Source organism: Mesoplodon mirus (genome assembly GCF_964341445.2).
Source record: "Mesoplodon mirus genome assembly, chromosome: 6".
NCBI lineage: Eukaryota > Metazoa > Chordata > Mammalia > Artiodactyla > Ziphiidae > Mesoplodon > Mesoplodon mirus.
The window spans coordinates 42,572,051-42,587,419 of NC_138982.1; the positions used below are offsets into that span (position 1 = coordinate 42,572,051).

Below are 15,369 nucleotides of genomic sequence, written 5' to 3' on the forward strand. Positions count from 1 at the left end.
GAAAAGATGTAGCCCTCACCCTAACTTTAACATAGCCATGCTAAGCCATATTTCTGAAGATTATACCAACATATAACAAAATATCCACCTAGACAAAGCCAGAAAAAGAGCAGGGCAATGGAATAAGAGATTTAATTTTAGAACGTTTGTGTTTAACACCGTTGGGTTATTTTAAAGAAAATACTAATCAAATCAATGAAAGAAATGTCTGTTACCTAACACATGTTGATATTAAATAAAAAGACAACTTAGACTGTTGACTCTGAGAAAATCCAAAAAGAATGGAAGGGATAAAAGAAGCAGCTTGTTCTTTCAGATAATTGCAGGTTATCTGTGGTGCCTATTTGCAGATAGCTCTTACCTGTGGAGGCCGAGGCTTGTAGGGGGAGCTGCACTCCAGGTCAGCCAAGATGCTGGTCAATGAGTCGATCTCAGCGTCCAGGCTCGAGCGTCTCTCCTCAAGGGTCTTGCCTCCAGGATTTCCCTGTGAGAAGCAACACAGTCATGTTAAAAAGGGAAATTTCCAGTTTCCATCCATATCAATCTGAGTTCAAATTTCTCAAGTTATACTATGACTTTGTCCAACTTTTTCTGCACCTCATTTCTTTTAGCTTTTATAAAATCTCAGTGAGGTAGGCTGGAGAATTATCCCTCTTTGACAGGTAATAAAACTGAAATATATGAGGTGATTTTCCTAAAGTCATACTCTTATTTAGAGGATATTTCCTTTGATGAATATCCAAGTTAAAGGAAGTAAATGTCTCCATCCCTGCACTCAAGGAGCAGATCCAACTAGGGACATAATGCAAATTCCACGTTCAGAAACCACTGTATAGAATGATGACATTTTAGTTGGAGCAGGAAAAGGCAAGGAGAGACTTACAGTCCAGGAAGAGGAATGGAATCAGTGTGAGATCAGTAGACTAGGTGTGTCTGTGTCAGAGAGAGATGGCAAGCCCCAAGCGATGCCCCTAAAAAGTGAACTAGAATAAGACCGCTCAGAGTCCTGGCCAAGGGGCTGCAGAGGAAGCATGTGGCAGTGACCACTGATTATGAACCGGGGGATCTGTGGATTTCATATGTCAGTGTCCCATGTTAGCACAAGCACCGACTGCTACCGGCATTGAGAATTCATGTGGAGCGAACAGAGGGCAATAACACCGCCACAAGGGCATCCCCAGGAACTGGGAGCAAGCTTAGGAAAAACAAGCAAACAGTTTGCCTAGAGCTTAAGGCAAGGAAATAGAGAGTGAAATACAAAGGAACCATAAAGGTCGCCCTAGAATTTGGAAGCAGGGTGAGTTAAAATAATTTTTTAAGGTGACAATGTAATAAGGATCATGGACATGTGATGAGACTGTGTCTGAAGACCCCATCAAGAAATCAAAGTGAATCTGCAGTAAGGCCCAGTAGGAATGAAATAATGGGAAGTTAGTGTAATTGAATTAACTCTATTGCACTTGTCTAAGGAAGTTAAATATCAGTATAGTGTCTGGAAGAGTTTAGAAAAAAACCAAGAAACCAGAGTTTCCTCAGTGACAACAAAAACTAGGGTACCCTGACAAGCTAGCATTAAAATCTTACAATTCTCTAGGTAAATGTATCTTTTTAATGAATATGATGCATCAGACAATGATAGCATAATGGTATTTCCAATTAAGACCATTAGTTTCTTTTCCCTTAGAAGCTTGTTCCCAAAACCTTCCCTGAGTTCTTATACCTATTTAATTCTCTGCATAAAACATCTCTATTGGGACCTAGCATATTGGTCAGTCTCTTGTGAATTTGGCCAGCATGAGTTAATCCCTCTGGACCTTATCTATCCCAGGCACGATGATAACATCAAGATGTATGAAGCTATAGCCCAGTCCCTTGGAGCCAAACCCGAAGACTGCTGCCTGCCCCGCAGGCAGTGGCATCTGTTCTTGTGAGCCCTCTTTAACTATGGGTACATTTAATCACATTATCTAAAACAACCTTCTCATCATTTTCTCTTTCTGGATGCATCTGTATGACCCCTCTATGGCACTCTATCCCCTCACCCTGTTTTGCTTATTTTTCTTGTAATATCTATCACCATCTAACATTATATTTTATGTATATTTGTCTGTCTATTATCAGACTCCCCAGGAGAATGTAAGCTTCATGAGGGCAAGGAATTTGTCTGTTTCCCTCCTCATTATTTCCCCAGAATCTTGCTCAGGGCCTAATCCATGAACGTGTTCAATGAATAATTTGAGTAAACAAATGAATAAGTAATGGCAGACTCTGCCATAGGTCCAGCCCATAACCTTTTCCATATAAACATCTTTTGGGTAAAATCAGCTAAAAGTACAGCAGGATCAGTGGATACAAGGGAAGCAAAAAGGCTCAGTGTGCCTGTGTGTACACACTTGTGTGTGTCTGTGTATTTCACGCTGTACGGCCCAGATTTGAAGCTTCGTCATCCTTGTGAAAATTGAGAGGCTCTCCTCAGCCCTCTTGCTACAGCCAGAAATGGGAAAACAGTGAAATGACAGGTTGGTTGTGTCTTCTCAGAGTCTGAATTTCCATTTGACCAAACCCTCTAAGACTAGTGGGTCTCTGCCCTGGGACCAGATGTTTTCAAAGAGCTAATCCCTCTATTAGAGGTGATCTCATCTTTACTTCACTGAGTATTAATAACTATGAAATACTGTGGTATTATTAAGAAAAAAAGATCCTCAACAATTTAAAATTCAAGTGAACATTCTGGCAATGGATTCTGGTACAAGGAAAGTAGGATCTCAGTTGCGTTATGGAAGGCAACTGAGAATTGTGTGAACCTGATTCTCTTATATGCAGTTATAAAACGTGATTATTAACATGAATTTGATCACTATATTCCCATATACTCACAGACAGCACAAAATATTGGTAAGGGTGGTGGACTGGAGTCTAGTTAAATTCTTCCCTGGGCCATAGTTTCCTCATCTCTAAAACTAGGAGAACATCACCTGCCCTACCGAAGCCAGAGGGACATTACAAGACTCAGATAAGAAAATAGATGGGGAAAACACTCTTTAAATTGTAAAGCACTATGATTATTATGATTTTCATAAACTGCATTAATTATAGCAACCAGTAACTATAAATTAATATGAATAATATAGCTATTGTTAATTCTTCTTCTTAAAGGGAGCACAATTCATTAAGTATTCCCTTGGGGTATCAGTAAAGAGACAGGATTTAATCAGGTCTTCAACATCTGTACTTCACTGTAGCAGACAGCACAGCAACTGCCCAGGCCCTGAGTAAAGGGATACCATGGAGCCTCAGAAGTCACAGAATTACCCTGAGCCATGCAATGAAACAAGTAATTATAGTGTCCAACCAGACTGTGCATGTAAGACCTCTGAGTTGGGACGACTCCCCATTTTCAGTTTCTCGTATTAGGTTGATGCCAAGTTCCAGCCTAATGCTGTGAGATTTTTCACCCAAGACCCCCCTTGCTGCCCTACCTGGCTTTCTGATAAGAACTTTGTTCCTAAATTTCAATCCCCATTATGGACTAGGATAGGCTTCTTTCTCACCACTGATTCTCTACTTAATGTCTCAGTTCAAACAACTAAAGTCCTGCACAAGTCTCACCACCAGCCCTTCTCTTGGTGCTTCATCTACTACCACAGCACCTTTAGATCCGGGAACTACCTTGCTACTCTCAACACTTTAAACTACACACTGGAGGACATAGTCCTATAACCAGCTAATGGAATCCTACACACTTACCTACATGTCTTCTCCTTAACTCCCTGTCACTGCAGCCTTACCAGTCACCTGACAGTTGAATGACCTGCCCGAGGCCAAGTAACAATAAGGAAGAGTCTCCTGACTCTTGGCCTAATGATTTTTCCAGATACCAAAGGGCCTCCTATAAACTGGTCACTATAATAATAATGATTCTTACGCTCTTCAACAATAAGTAGAGAGATTCCATTGTCTTAGTCCAGGATCTGCCGAAAACAAAGCCTGAGACAAAGGCTTGTGTGCAGGTCATTGATTTTGGGAATCAGTCCCAAAAAACAGTACTGAAGGACCAGGCAAGTTAAGCAGGAGAGGAGGGAAAGCCAATTCAAAGGTGCTGAATTGAGCTGGTCACCAATACGGATAACTAGGGCTCCATTTTCCTGGGAGCCCTCCATGGATCTCCGTGAAAAGTGCCTCAGATTTTCCCATGTAGGGAATGAGAGAAGAGAATGTTCATCCTCTGGCTCTAGTTCTCTATTGGTTTAGAATCACCTACAGGGATATTAACTCCCTCATGCTTGTCCCAAGAAGTACAGAGGTAGCAGAAAAGTCCCAGGACAGAGAGTGAGAGAAAGGTTTTACAGCTGAGGCTGTGCTGCCTCAGGTACTGCTAGGTCATACCTATGCAGTGGTGGTTGCCATGGCAATGGCTGGCATCTGAAGGTGGAATGACAGGGTGAGAAGGAGGGCACAAAGGGTGTCTAGTGACTGCGTCCCCTTATTAACAGCTATACAACTCACATGAATAAGCCATTCATGGAATATTATTTCCTATAAGGCACTTAATTTCATTCATTCAATAAATATGTATATGATAAAAGCTCACCAAATCACAATCAGGGCTTATTATAATTTGGAAAATCATAATCCTTAGTGCCACTACTAGAATTACAGGGTGATGACTCTCCCACTGTAAGTACACAGAAATATACTTTAAAATAGGGCCCAGAACCAGAATTCATAGCATGTGAGGCCATTTGGGTTATACTGCTAGTCCACTAACTACAGGTGATAGATAAGGAGTGCCAGCAGTGAGTCATGAAAGAGCATTATTTATATTTATTTATTTACTCACTCTTTACATCCAAATATCTTATGTAAAAAAATAACTCATAGAAAAGTTGAACAAGTAGCAAAATGAACTCCATCCACACCCCCTTCACCCAGATTTATCAATGGCCAACATTTTGCCTCCCCTTCTAATAACAAAAATATATTTGCTTGCTTGTTATTGTAGTTTAACTATTTGAAAGAAGTTGCAGAAACTTCCTCTCCATATACTTCAGCTTACATATCCTAAGAACTAACTTTTCAATACCATTGTCACACCCAAGAAATGTAATGTGGGTGGCAGTAATCTGATGCACGCATGTTCACATTTCACCAGAAGTCCCAGTAATGTCCTTTTATCGATTGTTGCTAAGTTCCATCCAGAATCCAATCAAAGATCATACACTGAGGTGACATGTCTTTTTAGTCTCTTAATTTAGAACAGGCCCCAGCCTATTTTCGCCTTTCATGAAACTGACTTTGTGTAAAGAATTCAGGCCAGGTGTCTTATAAAAAGTTGAACAATATGGCTTTGTCTGATGATGAGATTCAGATTACACAAGTTCGTCGGGAAGAGTCCATGCATGATGCTGTGCTCTTTCCACTGCATCACATCAGGAAGCTCATAATGTTATTTGGCCATTTAGTGGTGACAAGTTTGATGACTTGGTTAAGGTAGTGTCCACCAGATTTCTTCACCGTAAAAGTGTCTTCTTCCCTTTTAAATCAATACACGATGTGTGAGGTGACACTTTGAGACTCTGCTAATATTCTGCTCATCACAAACCTCTCACCCAATGATTTTAGTATCCATAGATGATTCTTGCCTACATGGATTATTGCACTGGTGGTTGCAAAATGGTGAGAGTATCCATTATTAACAAATGGAAATAAATGGATCCTGCTTAGCATAATAACAATTTATTTGTTAAGTAGTCATTTCCTTTTTGAGGTAGGGAGCAGAACTAACTGCCAAGTCCTCTGCTCTGAGAAAACATCAGGAACCTAATGACCAAATCAGCATTGTTGAAGAGAGAGTTCTCCTTCACGCTGTTAAGAAAAACAAAGGATTGGGGAATGGTCTAGTTAATTAAGAACCACTCTCTACCCTAGGAGGTTAACATCCTAGAATTAGAGCCAATCCACAGTGGCACACTCCAAACATGCAAGAACTGACCTAATCCTCAACAACATCCAGAATCTTTGAGGTGGCCAAGCGATCACACTGACACATCGCAGAAGGGGGATTTGAAGAGCCAAGATCTGCATGTGACTGCTCAAAATCATCAGAGAGACCACTTGATGTTGGAGGTACTAAATCTGTGATATTTACATTGCATTTCAGAAAGCTCACGAAACTCCTCGGGGCAGACCCTATGTGTAACACTAAGGGACTCCCAACCCCTACCTATGCCTGGACTTCCCTTTGTGGTCCATTAGAGAAAAAAGCAGCTCTCCCTGAGAGCTGAGCAATATAAAGCTATCTCATCTTAGGGAGCCCTAGGAGGCAAGTGGCACAAAATAGTATATTCCTTTTACATACAATTTTGATTTTCTTTTCAATGGTATTATTTCAGTATTAATAATACAGTGTGAATTTCACTTCATTTTTTTCACTTCATTCCTTTATGGTTAATAAAGTTCATTATTCCCTTATTTCTAAATTAATGTTAAAAAGATAATGGTTGGTGAAAACAAAAAGGATACAAAAAAGCTGTATTATCTCTAAGCAACAAAACTAAGTATCTATCATTTATCCATCATCTTTCTTTCTTTGATGAAGCTGAGAATATAATCAATGAATTTCTTTGTGATCATTTTAATTGAATTCTACTCCCAAAGCATCCTTAACAAGAAATAAGTAGTGGTGGGACTTGCCTGGTGGCGCAGTGGTTAAGAATCCGCCTGTCAATGCAGGAGACACGGGTTCGACCCCTGGCCCAGGAAGATCCCACATGCATGCCACGGAGCAACTAAGCCTGTGCGCCACAACTACTGAGCCTGCGCTCTAGAGCCCACGAGCCACAGCTACTGAAGCCTGCGCGCCTAGAGCCCGTACTCCGCAGCAAGAGAAGCCACCGCAATGAGAAGCCCGTGCACCGCAACGAAGAGTAGCCCCCGGTCGCCGCAACTAGAGAAAGCCCACGCGCGGCAACAAAGACTCAACGCAGCCCCCACCGCCCCCCCCCCAAAAAAAGTAGTGGTGAAGGCTCTGGAGTCAGACTGGAGGGGTCTGAAACCTGTATCTGCCATTTATCAGTTTTGTGACCTTAAGCAATTTACCTAAGGTCTCTGGGTCTCAGTTTGTCATGCAGTTGTAAAGATTAAATGAGTTCATACATGTCAAGTACCGTTCACATCTTAAGTATTCAATAAACAACAGCTACTCAGTCATTACCTTGATCACAGTCTCAAAATAAATGCTTTGGCTGACATGGTCAGTCAACTGAGTAGGTAACTTTTTTTTTTTTTTTTTGCAGTACGCGGGCCTCTCACTGTTGTGGCCTCTCCCGCTGCGGAGCACAGACTCCGGACGTGCAGGCTCAGCGGCCATGGCTCACGGGCCCAGCCGCTCAGCAGCACGTGGGATCTTCCCAGACCGGGGCACGAATGTGTGTCCCCTGCATCGGCAGGCGGACTCTCAACCACTGCGCCACCAGAGAAGCCCATCAGTATGTAACTTTTCAAAGCATTTTGATTCAAAGTAAAAATCAGCTGCTGGGGGCTTCAATTTAGATGGGGCACCTATGCTTCTTAACACATGATGGTGCTAGGAATTAACTGTGAAGCATATAATTCTGCATCAGCAGTTCTCAAACTTTAGCCTGTATAGAACCACCTGGAGAGCTTGTTAAAACACAGATTATTGGATCCCACTCCAGAGTCTCTGATTCTTTAAATCTTGGGTGAGGCCCAAGAACTTACATTTCTAACAAGTTCCCGAGTGAAGCTGATGGTGCTGATCTGAGGACCACACTTTGAGAAGCACTGCTCTAAGTACATTTCTAACACAACGAACATTTGATAGGGTAAACAGTGTATATTTTATATGGTTATGGATGCCATGAAAATGCCAATAGGCAATCCAAATAATGAGTAAGAGAAACCTAGATCAAAATAAAACGGAAACAATAGCACCGCTTTTTAATATAATCCCGCACGTTATATAATAGTGTGAGCATCCTCATCACACTGATTCCGGTAATGCTGGGTTGGGACAGGCAGCAGTCAGCAGCAAGAACTCCAGAAAATATGGCCGAGTTTATCTAACAGAAATGTCACTTTATTGAATTTGGAGGAAAATGTTGAAAAGAGAAAGAAAATGGTTTAGTTCATGTGCATTCTTCTTCCCACTCATTGAGTTGAAGGGCTTACCTTTCCAAAAACCCATCTATCTCATCGTATATACTCCTCCAGGAGGGCATCACTGATAGCCCAGCTTATATGATAATTGACTCTTCTTTGTCTAATTCTCTCTGATAGCAGAGTTCACAGGGTAACTCATTGCTGGTTCACATGAATGGCTCTTCTCCCACGCTGCTCCATGAAAACTTTGCACTACGTAGCAAGCAGTCTAAGGAAGGCATGATCCCCAACCTCAAGAAGCTACAATCTACTGGACAATATGACTTTCACATCTGCCTAGTGATATCAAATACACTTATGTTCTTTAAGACTCTGTAAAGCTACACGGAGGAGGCAGAGATTTAAACAAACAAACAAACCTTCCCTAAGAAGCTTATTATCCAATGGCTGATAGAAATACAATTCAGCTTTTCTAATGTGCAAAAGCTAGGCTAAAACTGGAGCCTCATTATTATGTAAGAAGAGCCATCTACCCCACAGGTTAAGGACCGTTCAAGGAAAGGTGTCATAAAAAGCCATCTTTGGTGCAAACACTGTAGCCTGCAAAATAGAGACAACATCTTCACAATTCAAAGTAGAACAATAGTTTGGCAACTGAGAGTATGGCAATGAATAAACAGAAAGTAAGGTGTCAACAGGAAACAAAGAGAGGTCTTCATGGTTCTAGCATACTTGGAGCAAAAAACATCAAGATAAAACTTCAGCACTAGGCTTGACACAGGCCTCAGTTTTTTCCTTCCTATTCCCTATCATCCCATCCTTTTCAGGCCTAGAACACTCACCCAAAGTTGATAATGTTTGGTCAACCCACATCTCTTTAAAGGAAACAGTCTTGCCCCCAGACCTTGTTGCCAAAAGGCCATGCTTTGGACCATGGGACTCCACTTCACAGCACTGTGACCCACAAAAGCAAGGCTGGACAGCCCATCTACAAACAGCCTGGTGAATCTAACCTTTGGTCTGTGACAAAAAGATGAGCTAGGCAATAAACCTCCTTCTCTTATAAATATGAACTAAGCAACATGTGACAAAACTGCCATGAGGATGAACTGTGGTCATGATAAAACAAAGAGGATCATGTTCATGGCTAATAATCAGAGCATGTAAGAAGGTAAGATGCAATTATTGGAGAGAGGAGATTAATGGGAATGCAAATAATAGAGAAGAAGAGGATCAGAGAGTGAAGAAAGGAAAGGAAGAAGAAAAAGGGGAATAAAAACGAGAGCGATATGGTCCCATCCTTGAGCCTTCTGGTGTCAGATCTCATCCACATGGATCCTTAAGATAAACTCCTTTATATGGAAATACCCCAAGTGGCCTCTGCTTCACAGTCAGCCTTACTGAAGCAGCCAGCACAAGACCCACTCATTCACAGGGATGACAGCAAGAGGCCAGGTCTACTTGTGACACCATCAGGGAGTCACTTTTCCTTTCTGAAACCCAACTTGCACTTCTATAAAATGAAGGGTATGAACCTGCCAGGTCCACTTTTATTTTTTTTTTAAGCTTGAACATCGCATGAGTCTATAATGACATTTCACAGCTTGCCTGCCACTATCTTTGCTGCCCACTCGCAACCAGACCCAAACCCACCAGAGTTAGGCCCACTCAGAGTTTAAGCCAACTCAGATGTAAGGAAGGACAGGGCCATGGTTAAAGTGGTCCGTGCTTGAGTACACACAAGCAGTCCCTTTGTTCACTGCTCCATTCAGAAGCAAAACGTATACACACACAAATAAGCACACGCACACACACACAATATGGAATTATTTCTACTGAATTCTAATCTTCATAAAATAAATATTGATAATGTACTCTTAAAGTAGTCCCTTAAAATTAAAAAGTCAATTTGTATGAGAATAGCTATATAACATAGAAAATACATACAGTAACTATCCATCGATAAAATAAGAGCCATAAAAATAACCATAATAAGATTAATTATTTGACAGAAAAAGGGACATTTGGCATACCTCTATTAAGCAGCAGAACCCTATGGAGAAAATAAAATCATACGCAGAACCCCATTATTTAAAACAGATAAAAACAGAGCTGCTCTGGTTCAAGTACAAACAGGGAAGCGTACGATTCCACCCACTGGGTTTTTCCCATTGCCTCCAATAATGTCTGCTGAAGCAGTTCTATAAAAGATACTTGGAAAATCACTGCTGCTGATTTTCTGGGCGAGCTACAGAGGAAGAAACAGGATCCTTAGGGGGGCCACCTTGCCAGTCAGTCCACACACATAGTTTGGCAACACTGTACCAAGCTGCCTTTTCTGCACTGTGTGTGCCTGTGTGTACGTGTGTGTGTGTAAAAAGGAGATATAGTCAACTGAAATAGCTATAAAGATATCATCATATAGTGTCATGGAAACTTTCCCAGGAATGCTCTGCTAATACAAATAACACAAAATAATACAAGTATTAGAAGTTTTAAAACGTAGAGGAAAAAAGAGTTTGGTTTGCCCTTAAGGAAATAATATCTGAGCGGGGAGGGGAAAGAACAATTATCCTTCAAACCTACGAAACAAATAGACTGACGAAATATTTTTGGTCCCTGCTATAGCATGCAGTAGAAAATAGCCCATGCCAGGTATTTTTGCTATTGATTTTGTTTTAAAACCTCGTGGAAGATAGTTTTCTGATTTTGCATTTTGATAACACAGGACCAATGGGTTGGGGCATGATAAATTCCAGAAACCACTTCCTCACACTCCCCAACAATGCAACAGAAATACCAGAAGCAAATATTCAAATACTTAGAAATGTGATGGTAACATTATATATTGGTTCATCATCCTCACACCTTTTATCCTTGAATCCTTTCAGGACTCCTCAAAACGTTACCAAAACTGAAAACGAAGGGAAGTGTTCAGTTCCCATGTCAAGCACTCCATGTCAAGTACCCAAAGCTATAAAGCCAAGGGGCTTGTTATCGAAGCAGATAAGGGGTAAGAAATTCCTTTAAACTTTTGTGCTTCTGAATCTGTGTGCTAAGCACCATCAACCAGGACTTACAGATAAGAGAGGTTTGGCGAAGTGTGAATAGATTATAGATGATTAGCATAGAAAAGGTAACTCAGCCTCAGAAATATTAGAACTGGAAGGGGAATTGAAGCAGTCATTCCAGCATTTTCACTTAAATATAATAAAATGCCCCCAAAGAAGTAATTTAGATGTCAGCGATAATAATTCAGTGAAAGGACTGAAATCAGTCTAAAAACTGAACATCTTGTACTGTGAGAGATCTTCTCCAAAGCTATTTCAACTGTTCTTCTTAAGAATTCATGAAATAAGCAGAAAGTTACTCTCATCCCATCTTCCAGATGTGGAAACTTTATGGAAAAGAGGAGCACAGGCACTGTCTGAGGATTTCCAGCCTCACCTGTGGGACAAGATCAACAAAATTAAGCAAGGACTCCATCCTCCAACTGGTGGAGAATGCAATATGGACACACAGGTGCAAACCAGTGCTACAGAAATTCCTAGAAGAAAGACACCAGAATGGATGGAGACACTTAGATTCATTGAAGTGGCATTGAAGACAGGAAGATCCTTAGCTAACATCTATTACAATATCATAATCGTACCAAAAAGGAAACAAAGGCCCAGAGAGCATAAGTGATTTACTACTGGTCAAACAACCAAGTGATAAGGATGGCACAGGGAGACCTGAATCAGTGCTTCCTTGCCCCAGTCCTCCCACTCAAAACTCACTGTCAAGTAAATGAAGACAGGATTGTAATTTTCTCCTAAGAAACTAGTAAGTACACTAATGTCAGAAGATGACTGAATATTTAGAAATGTTGACCCAGAAAAGTGACACATTATCCACCCAGTGCAACCACAGAAATCCCTTTAGTGAATACTGAGGCGAATGTGTAGGCAAGGAGAGTAGAGAAACAACAAACTAGGCATTTTGTCTTGGTTCTGCCTTAATTCAGTAGGGTGACCCTGGGCAAATCATTTTCCCTTTCTAAGCCTGTGTCTTCTCAACAGCAAAATGATGGGTTTAGACCTGATCTTTATGTTTTCTTTTAGTTTAAAAGTTCTGTTATTCTAATACATTCATATAAATACAACCTACCTAACATTATAAGGAGTTTAAAGTTTTTCATTGTTGTTGTTGTTTTTTTCCCTTGTAGCCACTTACTGGAACCAAATTACTCTGTTTCTACTTAGTGTAAGTGTACTTTGATAGTCAACAATACAGAAGATATAGCGCAGATACTAACAAGATACAATTTGAAACACTCGTTTCAAAAATAGTGTTACTGATAACAACTTCAGAGAGGAAGCTGCATTCAGTTGTATTGTTTTCAGAGTCACTAGCTGACTAATGGAAATGGAAAAAGATAAGTGAGAGTGACAACATCCTAGCAAGCAGGCAGGAGGGGAAAAGGCAAAACACACGTCATGTCTTATCTCAAAGGCTAAGAATGGAAAAAATATGGGGGAAATTACCTAAAATGGCAGGAATCATATTTTCTAACAATCAATGATGCATCAGTTCCCTAATAATCATTCTAGATCTGTTCATCATTTTCTCTTGGTCAAACTCTCTGTTCCAAGACGGTTCTGGGAAATATCCTATGAACCTGCAGAATTGCTGGCCAGCTACCCAGTCCACTGTACACAGCCTGGGACATAGTAACTGCTGAGAACATGGAGAAAGAAAATGATAGCTCCCTCTCTCTACGCTGCCATTATCAACAGAGAAGTGCCTAAGTGTAGAAAAGTGCTTTCATAAATATTATCTCATTCAATTCTCCCAGCAATCATAGAGACTGGTAGCTATTATTCCTATTTTACAAAAGAGGATACCAAGGATCAGAGAATAAAAGACTTTTCCAAGTAACTCAGGTAGAAAACAGAAGAATTAAAATTAGGGACTCAAACATTTTGCTCCAGAGCTCTAATTCTTGTACTGTCCATGACACTAGGCTGGAAATGTTAAAGGCGAAAGGTCTTCCCTTCAAACATGAAACGGAGAGTATAAGGGCCTATTAGGTTACCATGAATTAGGTCACGGCTGCAGCTACTGTTAAAAGCCAAGCTCTGTTCCTCCCTCTCGCCTTCTATCTCCCCATTTAGCACAGTTTTCATTCACTTTTCCATAAATATGTATCAGATATTCACTACATATTGATATGAAGGACAGGAATTACTTTAAAGAATAAAAAAAAGGAGAAAGGAAAATCATCGATTCTCTGTCCTCCAAGGGCTTACAATTCCATTAGAGAGGTTAGTTCGTCCACATATAACCATACTATAGGGCTGAATACAGGCAGGTAAGTATTAAAGTATATGAAACACAAGATGCTAGAGCAAAAAAATAGAAAATCAGAGAGGGCTGCATGGATGCAGTGAGAAGTGAGACGATCTTAGAGGGAGAAAAATATTTAAGACGTATGCCACAGGAACATAAAGATATAGAAGGAAAACACTGAAATGTGCACTAGCACTTGGCAAATACAAGTGTCCTTTTAGGTAAAAATAGAGGAGGATCAGCTGTGGTCAGATTATGCAGGTGTGCAAACCCTAGGCATATAAGAAGCTTGGGTGGTGTCCAGGGAACAGATATCCAAAGGATAAACATGGTCCTCATGACGAAAGGAGAGAGTGGGCAGGGGTCATTGTAACCTGGGAACAAACACATCGTATGAATCACACATATTTTGGGCCGTGAACAGACAATTTACATGAATGACACTCCCAGGTGAAATTCCTAGTTTTACGAAAAGGTTGCCATTGATAAAAAGTGAGTATGGGACCATAGCAGAAAGTTGAATTCACCTTCATCAGGAATGAATGTGAGTCTGCAAGAAAACAAACATTTCTGCCTTTGACCTCGGGAATACAAATGAACAAGTGCTATGAAAAGTCTGTTATTACCCCCAACAGAAACTAAAGAAGCCAAAGGAGGCAAGTGATGATGCTGTATCAAGCCTCGGCGTTCTCATCTCCACTGAAAAAGCCTTCCTCTACTCCACAACTCTGCTCATGCCTCTTATCAGGCTTTCCTGAGACATGTTTCCCTTTCGTAGAATATTCAGAGTCAAGCCATAATCAAATGGCTCCTATTTACTTAGTGATGGTTCAATACCTAGTCTATATTAAAGAACCAGGACAAATAAGAAGGAAATAATGAAAAACTGAATTTGTCATTGCGACCATTCCTGCCCTCCTCTCACCTACTGCATCCTGAACTTTCTTCTTTATGACACATTCCACTTAAACCAGTTCTAGATGCTCTGTCCCCAACTGTTGTTCAAAGTGGAATCCAGGCCCCCACTTGGATTTCAATCAAAAGGGTTTAAAGAAGTGAGATATCTCACCAAGTCATATCCCCTCTTGGTTTTAGTTCCCACCTGTGAAATAGAAAAATAATAATACAACTCCCACAGGGATACTTTGAAAACCAGGTGGGCTAAGGTCTTGGGAACCACATGTCCTGTAGAATGCTAAGGGTACAGTAGGTTCTTCTGTCAGTGCTGGCTCACAGGGTGTTTGGAAATGAAAGGATTGCAGGATTACATGAAGCGAAAGGTAGGAGACCCTACAGATATTAAATCACAAGTCCTGGTCTCAGGATGAGGCTAGATTTTGGTGGTGAAAGAAAGACCCTACAAGAAGGAAAAGGCGGAGGTTTTGAAGGGACACTGAGCCACCTCTGAGGACAGAAGCACCTCAGATGCCCATTAAAAGGGAAAATCCTTAGGCCCCCTCCCAGATTTACCAAATCTGAACTTTTGGGAGCAGGGCCTAGTGATCTGAATTTAACAAGCCCTTTGCAACCCCTCCCCTAATTCTTTCCCACACTCAATTTGAAATCTGCTGGCCTAGAATTTGGTTATTGGGTGCTAATGCAAGTGCTAACAATAACTGGAACAATTTAATTAAAATCCCACAACTCTGAACACATTTAAGGAGAACTCTCTACTAATGTATTCTAACCCAATTCCCGGGGACAGGGAAAAGACTTTTCTCTCCCTCGACAGCTCTGTGTTCTCACCCACGGTGCCAACAGTGCAAACACAATCCACTTCACTTGTCCTCATCTGTGGAATGGCAGCAGCGTTCACCACCTTGAAGGGCTGCTGTGAGTTTCCATTTCCTGGCGTTTATAAAGTCTTCTGAGTGTTCTGATAAATCAACTATAAATTGCCATTACTCATAGCACCCT

At 40.9% G+C, this 15,369-nt stretch overlaps 1 protein-coding gene across 7 annotated transcripts in view; it reads right to left on the reverse strand.

Moving 5' to 3' along the window:
* LPP (LIM domain containing preferred translocation partner in lipoma) overlaps positions 1–15,369 on the reverse strand; it is a 709,708-nt gene that overhangs the window by 368,993 nt on the left and 325,346 nt on the right. For all 7 annotated transcript variants that reach the window (XM_082624540.1, XM_082624542.1, XM_082624541.1 and 4 more), the window contains one exon: positions 362–484. In XM_082624540.1, coding sequence (XP_082480666.1) covers positions 362–484 — 123 coding nt within the window. The remainder of the gene's footprint in view (positions 1–361; positions 485–15,369) is intronic.